The sequence below is a fragment of the Mchenga conophoros genome, linkage group LG11 (genome assembly GCF_057382185.1).
Source record: "Mchenga conophoros isolate Kocher_MC1m ecotype Shallow Benthic linkage group LG11, M_conophoros_male_GT1.1, whole genome shotgun sequence".
In the NCBI taxonomy this organism is placed as follows: domain Eukaryota; kingdom Metazoa; phylum Chordata; class Actinopteri; order Cichliformes; family Cichlidae; genus Mchenga; species Mchenga conophoros.
This window is the reverse complement of record NC_140536.1, coordinates 31,506,717-31,526,259: the sequence shown is the minus strand read 5'-3', so window position 1 is coordinate 31,526,259 and position 19,543 is coordinate 31,506,717. Positions and strand designations below refer to the sequence as shown.

Below are 19,543 nucleotides of genomic sequence, written 5' to 3'. Positions count from 1 at the left end.
ACTAATCAGGTTAATTGACAATAGGTTTGCAATGTGATTGGGTATTGGATAGTCAATCGTCAGTAGCACTTCAGTGTAAAATTACACAGAAATGGCAGCCAAACTATTGCTGAAGAAATTATAAGAAAGCTTGATTACAGTATTAGAGTTGAGGCTGTGCTGAAGAATGAAGATGGTCAGATGTTGACTTTCAAGTTTGTTAGAGTTGTACAAATTCTGTTTTAGGCTTATATACTGCATTTCCATGTAAATTTCAGTCAATCACACCCCATTTCCCTAGCAAAATATAAAGAGGGCTGGCACAAAACATGTGCACAGTATTGTGTATAAACAAGATCTAGGATCACTGGTGCCTTCTCTGGGCCTGAACTCATTTAAGATGGCGTTAATGAAGTGGAAAACTATCTCAGTTTTTTGATCTTGATCAGAACTGAAGAAGCTTCTCGGATGAGAGGTGAAACGTCTTCAAGCAACTTAAAGAAGTCCAGACACTTTTCTTTGCAAGCTCCTTTGACTATCTCAGTTTTGTTAACAGCATCTTAACGAGCAGAGAGACAAGGGACAATGTGTTCTGTTTAGAAGCTAACATCAAATAATAGCATCCATAATGATGGGGCACTAGTACACATTGCACAAGCAACTTAAACATCTTAATGCTGAGTAGCACATACAGGATTTAAGAGGAATGCATACTGCCATCTTCCTTACATCTTGTTCAAGGAAGGCCTTACTTATTTCAGCAAGATGTTCTACATCTACATGTTACAACAGCTTTGCTCCATAAGGTAATACCGTGTGGTTGCTAAACCGGCCTGCCTGTAGTCCAAACTTCTCACGCACTGGAAACATATGACCAAAGTAGGTGACACAAAATATTACTGTTGTGCAAGTGACATCCAATATAAAGCAAGAATGGGAAAAGAAATACAAGAAATGGTCAGTTCACAAATGACTTTTGTCAAAAGAAGAAGTGATGCAACACGATGGGAAATGCTCATCTCCATGATTGGACTTTTGTTTTTAAAATGTGCATATATTAAACAAACCACAGTAATTCAGATTAAAAATTTTTACCGACCCTTTCTCCGACTTTTGCTACACTACATGTCACATGTCTAATTTTTCTGAGTAGTGTATGAAGAAATGAAGGATGGATAAGACTTTTGCACATTACTGTAGAAGTGACTCCAAATGTTAAGCAGTCTTCCAGCTTCTCCACAGCAGCCATCGTGGACATTTTTCACAATGTTATGATGCTTATTGCTTACAAATGAAACCAAGAAAAACTAATAAAAATAATAATTATTATAAGACTTTGTGTGAACAGCCTACAATAAGCTATCTTAAAGCAAACACTCACTAAAAGAGAAGAGTGCATTTATTTCTATGGAGAATCCTAAACTTGCTTGGCAACTTAATTTGGAAACAAATGCATCATTTTCCTGTAGTTTGCATATCTTTGCGTACTAGACAGTGGTAGGCCTTAGCTATTTATAACATCACAAACTAGACGCCTATATCAAAATTACAGAGAACCTAGGCAGAGAACTAAAACTGATCCTGAAGTGATCTAGTCTGCCAAACAATATAAAATTTACTAATTTAAATAAATGTCATTAATAAGACTACTATAATAAGTGTTTTTTGTTTGTTTTTTTAAAGAAAAAGGTATGAACACAGTTTAAACGTACAGGGTGTCAAAAGAAAACTGAGGACTGCAGTAGAAACTGACAAGAGTCCAGCCTGTATGTCATAACTGCCAACACGGATAAGCCGATAATACTGCACTATGGTCATCAGTCAAGTCAAAGAATAAAGTTTCAGGAGGAGAGATGACTCCACTCAGGAAGGAACATGACACGTCACCCAGTGGATCCAATTTGATCTGAGATAAGTATCACCTCACCAAGAAGAGATTGATGTTCAAAGGTTCAGGCTGAGCCATTGACGAATGCAAACCACACAACCTCTGGTCTGCAATTATTATTTAAAAACAAACACACTTCTATTTAAAGACATTGTTTCCTTTATCTACATCCCGAAATAGCCGCTTCCAACAACAATGCTAAAAAGGCTTTGGAAATGCATGGGAGCAAGACACTCATATCTATGAACAGTTCCTACCACAGAACACACAAGTATGATTAGACAGGAGAAAAATAGAATTTTAAAGCTGAAAACCCAAAGACAAACAATATGGCAATCTGACACAGCAGTAGATGGCTCATTTATATTTGAATGCTTAATTAACAAAAAGCAACAATGGACGGAGAAATGCCAAATGGGAAGTCAGAATGAGTGGGACTTACTTCTGAACTGGAGTGGCTTTATTCTGTTTCCAGACCAGGTACACCGAATCAGCTAATTACTTAAGCTGAGCTTTACAATGGTGCATTCAGGAATACCTAGGAAGACTGAGATATTAGCCACAGGCAGGGGCTTTCACAGATTCTGATACATCCTTCAAGTTCTTTTTGTTGTTGTTGCAACTGTTGTATAGTATCTCCTCTAACAATACCACATTAAAAAAAAAGGACTGCAGCCACGTTTCTACTTTCTGACACTCGAGGTGGCAGGTATCCACTGGGTGTAAGGTGAACTGAAGTCAACCATCTTATCATAAAAAGAAGAAGAAAAAAAAAAAAAAAGATAGTGTGATGTAGTGAAGTCCAGTATCATGGAACCATTGTGGTGCAAAACAATCGCTAATGAACAGTCATATGAATAAAGTTGTTCATAAATTTGTTAAATTTGTCTGTAAATCTATAGAACTGTAATTTGTCCTTAAAGTTTTGCAATGTCATCTAAGTAGCACTGAGTTGCAATGTGGACTATATGACACAAAGTGGTTTCAATATTTTCATGGCAGGTTTCTTGCACAACGAGCACATAACAGATCATATGTACTCTTTGCTTGTTTGTTTCATTTATTTTTTTACAGACTGTTGACATCCATTTATAAGTAACTGAGCATGAATGAAAGGCTTGTTTGAGTTATAACAAGGACAGGTTTGTAGCTGCTTTTATCAGAGAGAATGTGCATGCACATGTCTGCTTTTTGCATAAATGACATTCAACAGGCGTTTCTCTTCTGGGCAAACCAGTTATAGGTACAGATTCCAAAGAAGCGTGGGACACTAGTGTCAGCAGAGATAAAGGCTGTGAACGGGCCCCAGCCACCAAAAGTAACAGAGTGAATGTTTAGCTTTAATGTCTGCAAAATGTAGTGTAGAAACTAGGATTTGATCTAGCACTCAATACAGGCCATTTACATTTTATTTAAACTTGTTTAGCTCAAAGGAACTCCTGCCATTAAAGGAGAGCCATCAGCTGATACTTTGCACAGTTATTTAAACAGGTTCTCTTCAAGTCAAGCACAGACTTAGTCAAAGGTTTAATTAAAGTTTCCTCTCAAACCTTAAAGTAAACAGTGCAAGCCTCTAATTCTGCACCAGTGAAGCAGCTCTGAACTCTTGTTTTGTCTCTTTGTGGCTAGTAGGGCATGCAAGCACTTAACTTTTTAATCTAACAAATTTTGCTCCCCTTTTACGCAGTGTTAAAGCAAACTGCGAAAACTGGGCCTATCTTTGTATCTCAGGGTCAGAGTTCTCAGAATTCTACAGTGTGCAGCGTCGTTAAAGATTAACTTCTGCGTCAGCTGACTTCTCAGAAACACTGCTTATTTTAAAATCAAGGGGCGGGCTGTTGCTATGAGGAAGTAGAGCAACTTAACCAATACCATCTTTGCCAGGTCCTCAGGCTCATGTTTCAAAATTGCAAAAGAAACACTTGAGCAACTGAAATGGGTTTGACTTGAAACCAAAACTGTTTTCTGAAGTTTACTTTTGAATATCTCTGATGGGAGTTAAGGCAGACTGCCTTATCAGAGGCACTATAAAACAAAAACCTAATGAGCTGCAGACCAAAATCACTAGTTTTAAATGTCAAAGGGGGGTATATTGACTGATATCCAGAAGAGTTCTGCAGTCTGAGTAAAGACAGATTAGGCCCAACCATTTTATCTCTCTGCGTGGGTAGTTTCTGTGATGGTATGTGCAGACAAAGGTTTCTAAACCACTCCTCAAACTATCCCACGAAAGGAATTCAAGCTGATGTGTTGGAGTGAGCTTTTTCAGTTTACAGCTTCACTATTGTATCTGAACGTAACTAATGCAGCTGGAAAATTAAAAAGTTTAAGAAAAAAAACAGAAAAAGGTATATTGTGAGACTATCACAGAATTCATCTTACAGCTTCCCTTTGCTGCTACTGACCACCTATCCCAGTGTATAAACCACAATGACTTTGAAATTTGCAAGCGCAACACCCATTTCAGCAACTGTTTCATTTTCAGTTCAATACAAAATCTTTGTTTTTACATTTGTCTAAATTACTGGCATTTTCAGAATTGGTTTGCCAATATGTAGTGACAGTGTGCTTCCCTCTTTTTGTGCACACCACTTTTGCTCTTTTATATCAGATCTTCCACTTCTTACCGCTGGAAAACAGCTTTAGTCCTTCAGAAGGAGAAATACACACACACACACACACTTCCTAGTTACCAGTCTCAAGGTTGTTTAAAGATTGTGTGCTTCACACTGCAGAGCTTTCTTTTCTGCATACCCAGTCCATTCGGGTATTGCGCAAACTTCTCTATGAAATTACCTCAGCCTTAATTCCCTATTGTCTACCAGTCTGTTCTTCACAGTTAACTACAGGGGTAACCTGGGTGGTAGATAACATTAGCCACAGGGGAAGACTAGGGTAGGCCTGCTGTGGATCATCACCATGGCGAGACACACTCCATTTCTTCCTGAGACCTGAGTGAGTGTTTGTTCTGTAACCCGAGACAACAGGAGGATCTGAACAAACATGGGTGAAGCCACGCATCAGGATTGCTTTCAACAAAACAGCAGCAGAACACCGTAGAAGTCAAGTGTACTTTAGAAACCTCCTGGATGGCAAAGACTTTAAAGATGTGTGCAGTTAAAAGACAAACTAGAATAAACTGCATCAACGCATGAAAATATACCCAGACATTAAAAATGCAAAGACCCAATCAAATGTGCCATATGTGATAAGTCACTAGTCTCTAGGTAGCTAAAAACACAGGAAGTAGACAATGTTATGTAATTTCAGGATGTTATGAACTCCTTTAGCCTAGTTTCACAATCTGCTTGTTGAATTCAGTTATTGTGCACCAGCTCTTTGCAGATAATTTGCTACAGATGCACCTAGAAGTGTGGATGCAGCTGAGCACTTAGTGTGAGGAAGGTGCTGCTGCAGCCTAAAATTTCTAGGAAATGGCAGCCATTGTGCTGCATTTGGGTTGTGGTGTGACTGTATAAAGGCTAACAAATGTGTAGGTGTCAACTTTACTGCACAGGCCTAAATAAGCAGCATTAGAACTAACGAGCATAGATTTAACCAACTTCCTGCTTTTGCGAATTTCCTTTTTAAGCAAAGAGTGTGAAAAGGCCAAACTATGTAAATTAAATATCTTTAATTGATCTGTACAGGGTTGTAGCTTACAGCTGGATCATAGACTGCTTTCTGTTCAAGCACATAGCCTCAGCCTCCCCCCACCCCCCCCCAACTGTTCTTAGTCCTTGTTCAGCTTTTCAACAGATTCAAAATTTCCAGAATCCTTTTACAGTCAAAAGTCCATGTTGTTGGTCTTGTCTCCTAGTGCAGTTCCAGCATTTTCATAATCAGGAAGTACTGCCACACTCATGCAAATCCACCTCCTCCAGCACTCTCTTGACTTCAGATATCCTCAAAAGATTGTAGAAGATCTGAATGGATTTTGGAAACTGGAATCATGCAGGTTTCGCTTCCTAGTTTTGATCTGGGTCATTCTTACAAACCACTGCCACCAAAGCATTATACAACAAAATATAGTGAGTAAACAATCATTTAAAAAAGACTAGCAAAAAAGGAAAAAAAATGTCTTTTTCCTTTTTATTATGACATCTTTTAGCAAAAATAGACTTCTGAATTAAATAATGTATTTCTGAAACATTTTTTTCCTTTTGTCCATTCCACCTCCCGAAAGCGGTTTGAAAAGGTGTCCAATGGGGAAGGAAAAAAAAAGAAAAAAAGAAAAGGAAAAAAAAAGGTTGCTGCTCAGTGTCCACCAAATTCACCTGATCAACAGGGCCAGTGTTGCCCCAATACCAGCAAATCCAGCAAAGGCCATGAGTGTGTGCCTGACTATCGACTCAGGGTCTGCTACTCGAAAGAACTCCACAAAGCCATCCTGGAAAGGAAAAAGAAAGATGGGGTAAGAAAGAGGCAGATTATGTTCACTGGGCACAAAATACTTTCTGGGACAATAAAAGGAAGTTATGCAGTTATTTTCCCCCAATCATGTCACTACTCACCCATGCATTGTTTTTTACAATCCAGTCTCGCTGTTCAGACAGCAGGTATGCAGAAATCTCTTGGCTCACTAGCGCCACGTAGTTGTCCCTGCCCTTTTCCTTCAGGTGCTGAGAGACCACTGCCCCGAAGGCCATAAAGCTGACAATACGACCCCAGTTGGTCGTGTGGTCTCCAAAGAGGCTCTTCGCTACAGCACCGACAAATGACATATCCTCGTCTCTTTCATCCAATGACAATTTATTAATCATTCCTGCGAAAAGAAAATTAGACTAGATCAGAAAATCGAAGTCACTTATTTTAAGTCGAAGTTTAGTGAAATGTGTAAATTCTATTTTAGTATATTAGCAGTTTGGTCTCGGTTTAAAAATTGCAAGCTTGTGGTGACTTGAAGCAGTTAAAAGGCAGCCTGTGAGTGAAGCAGACAAACGCTCTGAAAGGTCTTTGTGCAAAATCCGCACAGACTGGTTTCAACTTACCGTTGTAAGCGTATCTGTGCTTTTCTAATACGTCCGCAACAACTCTTTTCATCGTCTTTAGTGCTTTGGTTTCTTTTCGTTGAGGCTGAGAAAGTCCAATAAAGTCACCCAAAAAACTGTGAATAAGGAGTTTCGTTTCTCTCTCCAGCTGCTCGTCGGATTCACTGTCCGAATGAAACTCCGGGGTGCTCGGCAACGAACCGTCTTCCTCCCGGTCCCGGATAGCTTTTGTTTTATACCCGTTTGTTGAGGTTACCTCGAGGTTGTCCGGCCGTTTGGGGGTACCATTGGACACAATCCCATTGCTAGAGTCTTTAGAGGAGCCTGTGGCGTTCTGCGGAGAGGAATTTCCCGATCCGTAGTGCATTGGTCCCTCCAAGACTCCATTTTGAGGAATAAGATATTCCATTAAGGTGCACTGGTTCCTTTTCAACATCATATAGTTGGCCATCTTGTTAACTTCAAACGAACACCAAACTGTTACACGAAAAATACTTCGACAAGAAAATCGGCGTTAGGCTATATTTGACAAAAAGCTAGCTTCTTGCCTAACGCTTCATCTCTGGCATTTTCTCTCGAGCGGAAGCAACGCACTGAAAACGGTTGAGTCCGCCTTTTATAGTCCTCACTGACGCACGACGTAGGCGTGGAAAAATTTCCACTTTAAACCGTGTTAGGCATTGTCATAAACACTCCCAAAATTAATTCTAAAAATTTATAATAACAATACAACTGAAAACACGCACAGAGGTTATAATTAAAACTCTGTTGTTATGTCCTCATTATTAATTATTTTCCTACGCTTGGCAACATAACAACAAAAATAATAATAATGATAAAGCAAAGTAAAATATTTTAAACTCAAAGCAAAACACAATTTAATTTAACTAATAATAATAAAGTAGTTTAAGACTTTATGGTTAAAATATAATGTTAAAATTATAGTGTATTGGATTATCTTCTGACAGATGTGTTGCACTGTAGAGGGACATTCACCTAGGTAGGAAGTGACACCATTACACTCCTTTGATATCACTCCAACACTAATCTACCAATAAAGGAGTATAGGAAACCATCATCTTAAATCTCCGAGCTCCATAACGTGCCATTGATTTACAACAACCCTATCCTCACATAAGCAGAAGTGCATTTGATCTATGACAGAATGCCAATGTTGACACATTTCCTTAAGTTAAAGAACTGTCTTTGCTTTGCCAATGTCAAAATATATCCTAATTAGTAGCTTTCATCACCTTTCATGTTATATGCTGGTATAACAGAAACACCTAGAATTTTCCATCCTGGCTCGTCTCTCACACCTGCATGATTATGCCTCCCCCTAGTGTTAAATGAAAGCTTGCGCCTCCTATGCGTTTGTGTGTCTGAGAATGCTTCTTCCTTCTTCTGTTTTTTTTAAACCCAGAACATTCCGGGTTTTGCGCCTCATCCCAAGATTTCTTCTGTTGACCATGCAAGAAATCTTAGGATTTAATCAGCAGCTAATTCATCTGTTTAACATGTAACAAGGATGAACAACTGAACTCATAAAACAAAACCCCACAAAAGCACCTTATTAATGTAAAAGTTTATTTCAAATACTGACAAAAATCCTCTCACCTACTTCCACACAACTTAAACATTCCAAGTACCCTTGTACTTCTGAAGTCTTAAAATCATTCCTGTATTCTCCAGTCATCCTGTTTATCATGTAAACCCTTTTTTTTCTTGGAAGCAAGGGTGCATCTGATTTCCCTGCAGTCTTGGGCCAGGATGAAATATACTAATTATGCATTAAGAGAACACAAGAAAAAAAAATATTACTTGCAAAACAAGAAAACAGATAAGGTAAAAGCAGCACAAAAGTACTTCAGAGCACACAGCCTGTTAATTATTTTATACATTCTGGCACATATTTATCATAGCTGAACAAGAGACACCCTGTGTGTTGGGTATGAAACATACCCAGCTATTTCCTCTTGTTGCACTGCTCCTTGCAAAGCCAAACATCAGGTAGCATTCAAGAACATCTCTCCACTGTTGTTTCATAACATCACAGCATATTAACCTTTTCTTTATTTAACCTGGGCTTACTTCTTGAAGCAGAAATAATGTAGGCTTTTTAAACACAACACAATAGTCTGTTCTTATCAAAGTGACAAAGCAGCTCAGAATTTTAAGATCTGGCTAGACCACACATTTGTTCCAAACCAACGATGCATTTATACATACATTTTTTGGAATCTGCACTTAAGTTGAAGTTTAACATAGTTAACATGTAACCAGTTTTTGCCACAGGAGCTTTATGACTCTTGAAGTGAGATGCTTAAAGAGTCAGACTGGCAGAATCAAGAGGACAGATGTTCTTTACAGGGTATGCTCTCTTAGATTTGTCATTGACTGAATCAGCAGCATTTACACATATTTCCATTTGATACAGATTCACATAGCCTCTGCGATACAATAAGATACAGCAGAAGTAGTGTTAAACAGAAAGGAGAGAGGAACCATTGAATCAGAAATAGCTTGGGCTATGAAAGAGTGGAACGCAAGTGGGAAACAACAAAAATAATTTCCTGTTTAAGTCTATTTACAACAGCTGGAACAGAGAAAAGCAGTGCATTCATACACCACCACAACAACAAGCATATATGCACAAGTCAGTCCTCTTTCACCCACTGCAACTTTGACACATTTTAAAGTCTCATTGAAAAATAAGTGAGGTCGAGAACGTGATGGTGCATGCACCCTGTTACCTAGCCTACGTGGTGGAGTGTGCGTTTGTGAAGGTTCCCTGAAGCAGTAATTTACACTGATTCTCAGTGAGTGCCGGCATCCAGTTCAGATTCTTGACTGTGCGAAGGGCGCACATTCAAAGTATAGAGATTTAGCGATCGTTCCATTGACCTGTTTCAGAAGCTGAATCACGATAACAGGTGGGATTACCCCCTCACCATGTGTTATAAAATCTCTCTCTGCTTCGCAAGTGTTGGCGCTCCTGCAGATATGCCCTGTTCCACTTTAAGCCCGTGATGATGCGTTATAGAGCTGCACTTATCAGGTTGCCTGTCGTTTACCCTCTAACACCCCTGAGATCAAACATCCATATGAGTAGTGTGAGTTTTGGAGAGAATAAACTTCTACGACGTGCTGGTAGTAATGTAGGGCAATACTCCAGCTGAGATTTTAGTGAAGTAGTTGAACTTTTTTTAAACTAAGGTTAGTGTTTCATTATGTGAACTGCAGTGAAAGGAGGTCAGCTGTTAAGGGAACCACTATGACATACTGTTCATTCTTAAGTATTAAAACATTCTCTTACATGAAATTAGAAATCACTGTCAGAATTAGGTTTTTTTTCATAGTCAACCCTTAAATACTAAAAAAAATTTACTTTACATATGGCCTTGAAAGACACAAGTATGACTGCAACGACTCTGGGTACTTTTTGTCATCTCAATGAGACTTTTGTGGCTGGATACAAAACCTTTAGAAGTGCTTGCATCAGTGCTTCAAAAATAGCCAGAAAGATATGTGGAAGCCACATCACTCCTTACATCTCTAGCCAGATCAGTGTGGGCTCAAAGCTGCCTCATCACATTGCAATGTAAGCAGGATGATTGGATAGTAACAGTCACATTGAAAAGACAAGTGTATCCACAGCCTCTGGGCTTGCAATATGGAATTCGGCTCAGTTGTTAAAGCAAAGAATATCCAAGCCAGAAATCCTAGGGTGTAATCCCAACTGAGTTGATTTAGCACTACCATTTCTCTCAGGCATGCTAGCCGGTTTAGTCCTTAAAGCGCTAAGCTTATCACGAGTTACGTGCTTGTTTGAGTATTATTTACAGAAGCATATACACTATGCAGGGTGCTTCCCCCCCAACAAATCTTTTAGGCTCATAGTTAGCACATATCTTGATGCATCTCAACAGCAACCACACAAAGGCTGAGCTCATAGGCTGGCAGGGTTCCCAGCCTTTAAAAATAATACCAGGATATACTCAACTGGCTCCCACCCTGGGCAGCAAACAGGAGCGTGTGTACATGGATTGTCAGAATAGCATAAAGCAAAGCAAGTAAAGAAGTGTGACTGTGGACATTTCAGGACTTTAGGTGGTTGTTTTGATCACTTACTAAGCAGCTGCTCCACTCCTGTTACAAAAGCATGTTAATTTTTTTTTTTTTTTTTTGTTACATATTACAAACATGCAGCCATGTTTTTTTTTAAATGAGAGAAACAGGAGCAAAAGGTGTAGGAAATAAAAGCAACAGAAGCACACAGACAGAGAAAAAAGTGTTTCAAATCCCTGCCTGGATGAACTGCAGCAGTTGTCGTCAGATTATATTTGACTGAAGTGACTGAAGGGGTGAGATGCAAGGAAACTTCCACTCATTTCCCAATAGGGTGTTAGTGAATGCCAAGTATCCCTTAAGCTGCCCCTCACAGATTTGGTAAGCAAGCAATTATTCACATATATCTTCCAAACCCTCCTGCTGAAGCTAGCTACCAGCATAGAAAGGGAAGATGAAGCTCAAAGAACACATTGTGATCATGGTTCCTAACTCCCGTACACACATTATTTTGGTGTCATTCAGGATGCAAAAATGAAAAAAAAAAAAAAAATACTATACAGAATACAAAGTGCATTAACTCATCCCATCCTACCCCTGCCCGATGACACACACACCTACTGTAATGCATCTTGGAACACTGAAAACCAAGATATAAGGGAGGCGGTAGCGCAGAGTGCACAGAGGGGGCAGAGCTGTGCGTTGTGGGAAGGCAGAGAAGGCTGTGACCTTGTGGGCCGCCTAAACCTCCGTCCCTCCCATCCCGCCCCACCCACATATAAGCAAATGGAGTTTTAACTTATACAACTCTGCCCGATATGTTAAAGCCAGTGGTGCATGGGGATGTAAAAGGAAGAGAGGGGAGTGGATGGACATATTGGGGACACAGGTGAAGTGGAGGAGGGATGCTTGCTGGGAATCCCGGGGGGGAAGGGGGGGAGGGTGCTTCTTGAATGACAAAGGCTAGCCAGCTAGCTTGCTGGTCACCAAGGAGGACTTCCTCTGGGGTAGATCTTGTGGCGTGGGAATGTGGTCACCAGTTACCAGATTCTTGTCAGGCCCTGCCACAGGAAGCTGTTTGTTCTTCATCTTGGCCTTGGCCATGTTGTAGTCACCCGAATCAAAGTACTTTTGCTGCGTGAAAAGAGAGAGCAGAGGTGCTACAAAGTTTAGCGACATGCTAAATACTGAGAACAGTGCTTACATATTTGTACAAAGGGTTATTGCTGATTGCACTAGTGCTATAGAAAACTTTCCAAATGTATTCCTGTGTAACAGATGGAGGAAAATTCATACTCATCTTTAGCAGCCTGAGTTTAACTACCATATTTTTTTAATGCTGAACACCACAATCATACCCATAAACCAGAACAGCTTTAAAAACCGGTTTTGTGTGTGCCTAATAAAATTTGAAACAATGCTAACTGAATGTAGCTTTAAGACCCAGCCGCATCATCTTCTACCTCCTTCCAAATTGCCTTTTATAAAATGAGGATACAGTCACCATATAAGCTGTAATCATTATAAAGCATGCTTTGCATTTCCTTCTTTAATATTGTTCCTTACTATAAATTTAACAGTGTTCAGTTTAACAGCTAAAGAGAACTAGAACCAGCACAATAACAAATATGTCGATAGTGCTCACACATCAGAGAAGATACCACAGTGGTAATGCTATTCTCTTTAATCAAATCATATGCTTATGTTTCAACATTTAAAAAATTTAAGTATGAGATTACCTACCTCCTCAGTCTCTGATAGTGTTTATTATCTTATGATAAAACGCTTTTCCCTCTGAATGTCTTGGCTACTCCTACTCCTACCCATGTTTCCCAGAATGACTTTCAACAACCTCTAGAGGTGGAAGCATATAGAGCATGTGTAGGTGGAGAGAGACATACAATTTTAAATTCGGGAAAAGTGAGATTGGAGTTAAAGTTTCCTTTGGGTGCTCTGTTCTGCAGTTCAAAATACAAATTAAAGTTACTCTGTCACACAAGCTGTACTGCACGTGCCATCAATCTAGCAGCTTTGTATTCCAGTCTATTGAGGATGGAGAAATTATTTTTCTCTTCGTTTCAATTAATTTACCCTTGTAGCACTGATGAATCAACAACTCAATGGTGGTTCTAGGTAGAGCCTTGATTCTTTGGTTTCTAAGGTGAGCATAAACTTTATCAGTTGGGTTTTTAGATCGCTGATATCTTTATTAAAAATTAAAGATATGTTCACTGCAATTACATTCAAATTGTTCGTTGTTCAATAATAGTAACAGCAGCTTGACCATACCAAAACAACAGCTATCCTTTTTCAATTTTACGTGGGGTGCAGGTGTTTAATGACTTGTTTTCTGAGAAGCTCTCATTAACGCACAGTCCTGTTTTTCCACTGCTGTTGCGGCTGCTGCTGTCTCTGATCGCATCATAGGCAAACTATAGTAACTCACTCCTTTTTGTAGTCTCTTCATCAGGAAGTCTGACCCACCGGGTCTCTGGCCCAGACCAGGATATTTGGCCTTCAGCTTCGCCTCTTCTGCTTTAACTGGGTTTGCATTTTTCTCTTGAGAGTCCTGTAGAGACAAAAAAAAGGTTTAACCCTCTTGTTTTGCAGAAAAACAGGGATCCTTTAAAATGTCGGTGGATGCAGCTTCAGAAAAGTTCACAACTAGAACAGCTGGTCATGTGATAGCCACTCACTTCTGGCCACCCTGCAATTCTACAACTTTTTCCACAAAGACTACAAGTTTACTGTGGAGCACAGGACCAGTACATTAAAAACACCTAAAAGTAATGCTGTGAAAGGGATTCAAAAGCATGACAGTGACTAGCGGAAACTTCATATACTCCATGATAGCATGAGTCACAGCATGACTGTCCTCCTCTTACAGTCTCTCATAACACCATAATGCCTGAGAGGAAACTTGGTACGACCAGGGACCTTAAGAATGAATGCTGAATGATTTTAGAAGCTTATGATAGTAACAAACAACTAAAGCTCTATTGGAAAGTTGTGTTGCTAAAGATCTTGTGACCAAAATATTGTTTATGCATATATTAAAAATAAAACTAGAATGTATAAAGCTGAAATCTCAAAATTACTATAAAACTAAACGCTGAATTCTGCAACTTTCCATTTTTTAAACAAGACACAAAATCTATGCTATTAATTGCTAAATCCTATTGTGATCTTGTGCTCAACTGTGTTTCTGGTAATAGTAACTACTATGTTATGTAGTCATACATTTAGAGAAAATCTGAAAATTTGGGTCAAGAAATAACAACATGACCGGGCTGTCCAAACAATGCTAGGCTTAGATTGCTGAAGCCTACAGTGGGAATTCTGAAACAATGGAAGGGCTTGTGCTGATGCCTCTGCCGAATACTAGTAAAACTAGTCAGACATTGCCATTCAAGTACCCGACAGGTAGATACTGAAGCTACTAATCTGGGGCACCACCCTGTGCACACAGCAGGAGTCAAGCGCTTGACTCCATGTTAAAACTATTTCAGAAAACAGGCTAGTGCAAGACTATAATGGACAAACTCCAAAGGGCATTTAGACATTCCTTATAAACACACCTCAAGTGAGCTGCACAGCATAGACCTACTTCCACTATAGAGACAAGATAGGGCACTCAGCCTATAAAGCTTGCTGGGGCAGGGATAAAATGTGACCCAGGACACAGAAGCCGATGAACAGATTCCCTTGGGGGGGTGGGGGTGGAGGAGGTGTTGCACAGAGTGTGCTGATTCACTTGGGTCCATGAAGAGAAATTTATGAGGTACTATATTTGGTTTTGATGCAGGGAAACTGCAGATTCCAACACAGTCTTTGTGTACACAGTGGAACTGGGGAATATTTAGTTACAGTATAACTAAATATTCCCCTCAGGAAGGACTGTCTTTTTTTGTTCACTTAAAGCAACAGACAGGGTTAAAAGTCCTGTTTATAAGGTTTGCTTAAACTACTGGAAAAGCTTAAATGCACAGGCTGTGTCGCCATACGAAGAGATGAAATATTAAAATAATATTTCCTTTTGTGGCATCAGCTTAATTCACACAGAATCTCAGTAACAAAAACTCATGATTCAAATTGAGTTATGACAATATCAACAGTCATAAAGCAACATCTGTCACTGCAATACAAACAATTTCTATTCCCTTCAACTTTATGATTAGTAGGGCATGAACAGTAATGCACGGTTATAAACAGAAATCAACAAGTTTGCCAAGCAAAGTCTGAATTTTTAACTTCCTACCTTGTAAAGGCTGGGCAACGTTTAGTTTCCACTTTTCATTAGTTTTCTCGTATTGAGTAACGCAATTTAGATATGTGAATAATAAAAACAAAGTTAAAAGTACTTAAAATGAGAAAACTAGACTTTACATTATAACCTTTGCTTTATAGTGTTAGGACTGAACATCTTTCTTGTAAAGATAATAGATACTGACATTAATGTTAGCATCCACCACGGGTGTTTATCTTGTTATTTCTGCCCCACTGTTGGTACAGTGTAAATAAACTTAACGAGTGTCAACACTAATCTAACAGATACTGACATAAGAATGTTTGGCAAACCCTCGATCCTAATAATGGACTACATGGCATCGCTGCTGTGCTTATGGCATAGTATGGAAATGCGGAAGCACTGCAGCTGGTTGTCACAGTCAGTGCAAGACCACCAGGAATCCAGAAACTGCTAGCCATTCAGGAAAGACAGTTTTCTATTCGACTTTAGCGCAGTTATCTTTACTTACTCAGTGTGCACTGAGTGAAATTACCCAGTCATGCCTTTATCTGGAGACCGCAGGCCACACATTTAGTGTGTAAACCCCCCCTCGGGTACAGACCAATGAGGCCTGAGCTGCTGTGGACTCGCCAGCCAATGACACCAAGCAAGGGACAAAACAAAGTGACACACAAGCAAGGTGCTTCTATGCTATGGCAGCTACAACTAAACCACTTCCATTATACAGAGCAGCTCATATCGGCTGTACGCATCTTCCAGGTCTTCCCCGGTGCATTGGTGCAGCGCTAAGCTTACTGCAAACACTTATGCTAACTGATGCTAGCCACTGCTTAGTTAGCATGCTCTGAGGTTAGCTAACAACATCAAGATAGCAGGCAGAAACCCACCTGTTTTTCGTCCTCGTAGTCCACCTGAGTATCCGAGTCCAGGTTTTCTGACGACATTTTGTGAGTGTGGAGGACACGCAGGTGTCTCGTCGGTTGCTGGACCAACTCAAAGAGATGATTATTCAAGGTACCGTTTTGTGTACCTGTACTGGATCTAATCCTGCTTTTCTGAACACGACTGCTCTCCAACAAAAATGGCGTAACGACATATGACATCACCGTTAGGGCCGGCGTTTCCCTTGTAACTAACAAATACAGTAACCAATAGAAGTGGAGTAATATCCCACACGAAGCCAATAAGATTACGTTGAATGTGTCCCGGCTGTGATTGACAACCGGTTGGCCAATGAAATTACAAAGTGAAGACGGAGGCGATGCGGGGGCCGCGCTGCATCAACACAAATCACCACAAAAAACATATTTGGGGTAAAACGTTAGTTTTCAGTTAACGTTTGACATATCAAATCAAAATTATAACAATAAAAAAACAAAACAAAAAGCGGTAGACAAAAGGCTCTGAAGCCCTCTTTGTTTTTAGTTTTTATCTCCCTACTCTGTGATTGGCTCCCTGGTGGTGAACCTGTTGCTGCCATTGATTTCTACAGGTTGCTGCCCGTTAAACATTTAGCGGGAACCTTTATAATAGCTAACACCAAAAGGTTAGCTTTTATTTCCTAGTTCCCCAGAACGACTGTACCGTGTGTTTCTGGTTATTGTTCCCGTGTAATTACAAGAGCATAATCTATAGAATAACTTCACGGTAGGTCAAAGTAGTGTGCTAGAGACAAGTAGAGGGCTACATCAGCTAGAAACTAGAAGGTCAGCTAGCTAGTTGCGATTTACAGTAAGTACAGTTTTCTGAGTAGACTCCTATCTGTCCTCAAATTTTCTCTCTTTGCTTTGCTTTTTTTTTTATTTTAAATTTTGTTGTTATTTTTCACCAAAGGTATGGCGTGTGCACAGCAAGTGAGAACATCACAGGTAAAATACATTACTCATATGATTTTATTGTGATGTAATCCTGCAAACACTAAGTTGCTTAGCTAGCAGGCAGTTTCCTTTTTTTCCAACGGCAGTTTTTAGTTTTGTAAAAAGTAGTTTTTGTATTAACAATGGATCACTATTAGTGCAAGAGCCAAGGCGTCAACATTATTGAAATAATGTGGAATCACCTTTAGTGGGAATGGAACAAAAGGAAGCCAACATCCAAAGCAGAGCTTTGAATGTCCTTCAAGAAGTGATTCATTCATGTATGGTTTTACTGCAGTAGCAGTGTGTTTGGGATTATTGTTATGCTGAAAGATAAGATAAGATAACTCGTTATTGTCATTGCACAGTCATACATAGTACAGTAGTACAATGAAATTGGAAAACTGTCCTACGTCGGCACTACATATAACACAACACAACACGATATGACACATCACAACGCAACAGAAACACAACACAGTATATTAACTTAGTAATAAAAAAGAAGAAGAAGAAGAAGTGTATGTGTACTGCACACTGTTATTATTGCAACTTGTTATAAATATAAATATTATTATTGTTATTGTTATTGTTTTTACCGTTGTTACCTCCCCCCCAAAAAAGTCCAGGGAGGTAGCCAATCAGGTCAGCTATTTGCATTGATTAGGGCTATTGCCCTCTTGTAAAAGCTGTCCTTGAGTCTGTGTGCTGTGGTGTAGCTGGAGAACCATACAACGATGCAATATGTCAGCACACTTTCAATGGAGCAGCAGTAGAAGACGGTCAGCAGCTCCTTCTTCAGGTCCATTTTTCTGAGGATTCTCAGAAAAATGAAGCTGTTGTCAATCAGATGCTTTCCAGCTGCTACTGCATGGTGGATCAAATCTAATGTTACTTTTTTGCATTCATAATTACACTTTTGACAAGCTATCCAGTATCACTGACCCCAATCCATAACAGAGCCTCCACTGTGTTTTACAGATGGCTGTAGACACTCAGTGCTGTACCTCTCTCCTGACCTCTGTACATATTAATGTTGATTTGCAACAACATTTTCATATTTGGATTAATTATTTCATTTGAACTGTTGTCAATAATCTTCAGTCCAATTCTTTTGTAATGTGGCATACCTCAGCCTTTTCTTGCTATTTCAGTCCGTAAGAATGGCTTCTTAAAAGCCACTATTCTAGTGAGACTATTTATAATGAGACTTAAGACTTTTGAAGGACATGGTACAGATACTGAAAGCCAATAAAACTGCTGTAGATAGTTTTTAAGGCTTGCCACCTTTGTCCATCACTTTTCCAGTTTTCTAAGATTTCATTGTAAGAACACACGGCACACTATGCTGAGATATGAGATATACTAACAGTAGAGTCACTTGGTTTGTGATAAAAGTATTGTTTGTCATGCATGTTTCATAAGTAATTATTTAAGTTGCATCATGGGTGAAATAACATCAGTGCTTTTTTTTCCAAATATCAACAGACTTACACAGAAACAAATTGTGGCACTAATATTGAGGTCCACAAAGATTAGAAAAATTCTGTTTGTGTATGTATTAAATAAGGTGCTATAGCTGAAACGCAGCTGTTGGAGGGCAGGATTTCTAATAATTGTGTTACCTGTCATGACTAAGCAGTGCTGAGTCTGATTAATTTGTTTCACTCATACAGAGCACTCAGCTGTTTCCTAATCAGATTGCCTCGGAGCAGCAGTCATTGGTTGTTATGAAGAAGCTTCTGGCCATTGCAGTATCTGGCATCACATACCTCAGGGGCATTTTCCCGGGGAAAGCCTATGGGAAAAAATATGTGGAAGGTTAGATTACATATGAACCTAATTTGACTGTACATCCTATTAGCTTTCAAGTTCACTTACCTGGAAAAAGTTCCATAGAACATTCACGCGTTCTATTTTTTCTTTTTAGATCAGCAAGTGATGATCCTCAGAGAGGAGCACAGCTGTCCTGGTGCCACTCAGATTCTTCAGTGGTAAATTACAGCAGCTTGACATTTGCTAGCAAGAGCTGTTTATTAGGGTCACTAAAGCCAAATAGACACCATCTTGTGGAGTCATATCAACTGCTCCATTGTGATGTACCAGTTTTGATTTTGTCTTCCAGTGTTATCCCTTTGACAAAATCTGTTCATAGACAAACCCCTACAGAGGTACTTTATGATAGTTCTCGTTTTAGTAGGTGTCACCAGAACTATGTTTTACCATAGGTAGACAAACAGACCTACAAGGTAAAAATAAGACCATCATATCTTTTGTGGTTGGTCAAAAATTGAACTTGATTGAACTTGGTGAAGTTGAAATGATATTCTTGATCTGTTTTCATCAAGAAGATATTTACATGCAGTGAACAAATATAATCTAATTAGTGCAACAGACAATTATGCTTCATAAATAAAACGTTCTAGCTCTTAGGGTCATGGAAAATGAGATGAGAAGTATATTGTTATGTTACACGCAACAGTTTCAAGTGTGTAACAGTGTAAATAAGGGA

At 39.4% G+C, this 19,543-nt stretch overlaps 3 protein-coding genes across 6 annotated transcripts in view; 1 reads left to right on the top strand and 2 right to left on the bottom strand.

The window, feature by feature from the left end:
* Positions 1 to 5,482: 5,482 nt before the first annotated feature.
* mcl1b (MCL1 apoptosis regulator, BCL2 family member b) lies at positions 5,483 to 7,461 on the bottom strand. Its single transcript, XM_085292508.1, has 3 exons — positions 6,859 to 7,461; positions 6,382 to 6,632; positions 5,483 to 6,257 (listed from the first exon to the last, which is right to left on the bottom strand). Exons 1-3 carry the CDS (start codon positions 7,307 to 7,309, stop codon positions 6,141 to 6,143), a joined length of 819 nt encoding a protein of 272 aa, XP_085148634.1. The 5' UTR covers positions 7,310 to 7,461; the 3' UTR covers positions 5,483 to 6,140.
* Positions 7,462 to 8,428: 967 nt separating this feature from the next.
* ensab (endosulfine alpha b) lies at positions 8,429 to 16,435 on the bottom strand. The gene is made up of 3 exons (XM_085292509.1): positions 16,063 to 16,435; positions 13,373 to 13,495; positions 8,429 to 12,060 (listed from the first exon to the last, which is right to left on the bottom strand). The coding sequence occupies exons 1-3, from the start codon at positions 16,276 to 16,278 to the stop codon at positions 11,890 to 11,892; spliced, it is 510 nt and encodes a 169-aa protein (XP_085148635.1). The 5' UTR covers positions 16,279 to 16,435; the 3' UTR covers positions 8,429 to 11,889.
* Positions 16,405 to 19,543, top strand: part of hormad1 (HORMA domain containing 1) — a 32,877-nt gene continuing 29,738 nt past the window's right edge. The window contains exons 1-4 of one of the 4 annotated variants that reach the window (XM_085292504.1): positions 16,405 to 16,488; positions 17,009 to 17,043; positions 18,708 to 18,852; positions 18,962 to 19,025. In XM_085292504.1, the coding sequence (XP_085148630.1) occupies positions 16,437 to 16,488; positions 17,009 to 17,043; positions 18,708 to 18,852; positions 18,962 to 19,025 (296 nt within the window). In that variant the 5' untranslated portion in view covers positions 16,405 to 16,436. The remainder of the gene's footprint in view (positions 16,489 to 17,008; positions 17,044 to 18,707; positions 18,853 to 18,961; positions 19,026 to 19,543) is intronic. The other 3 variants (XM_085292506.1, XM_085292507.1, XM_085292505.1) reach the window with 3 other exon arrangements.

What these genes read in the sequence shown, in the direction of transcription:
- mcl1b (XM_085292508.1), bottom strand. Translation starts at nt 7,309, where the DNA reads ATGGCCAACTATATGATGTTGAAAAGGAACCAGTGCACCTTAATGGAA. An exon ending in GCACAGATACGCTTACAACG is followed by an intron (nt 6,633 to 6,858) that starts GTAAGTTGAAAC and finishes TTCTTTTCGCAG; the next exon opens with GAATGATTAATAAATTGTCA. An exon ending in TTGTAAAAAACAATGCATGG is followed by an intron (nt 6,258 to 6,381) that starts GTGAGTAGTGAC and finishes TTTCCTTTCCAG; the next exon opens with GATGGCTTTGTGGAGTTCTT.
- ensab (XM_085292509.1), bottom strand. Translation starts at nt 16,278, where the DNA reads ATGTCATATGTCGTTACGCCATTTTTGTTGGAGAGCAGTCGTGTTCAG. An exon ending in ACTACGAGGACGAAAAACAG is followed by an intron (nt 13,496 to 16,062) that starts GTGGGTTTCTGC and finishes TTGTCTCTACAG; the next exon opens with GACTCTCAAGAGAAAAATGC. An exon ending in TGAAGAGACTACAAAAAGGA is followed by an intron (nt 12,061 to 13,372) that starts GTGAGTTACTAT and finishes CTTTTCACGCAG; the next exon opens with CAAAAGTACTTTGATTCGGG.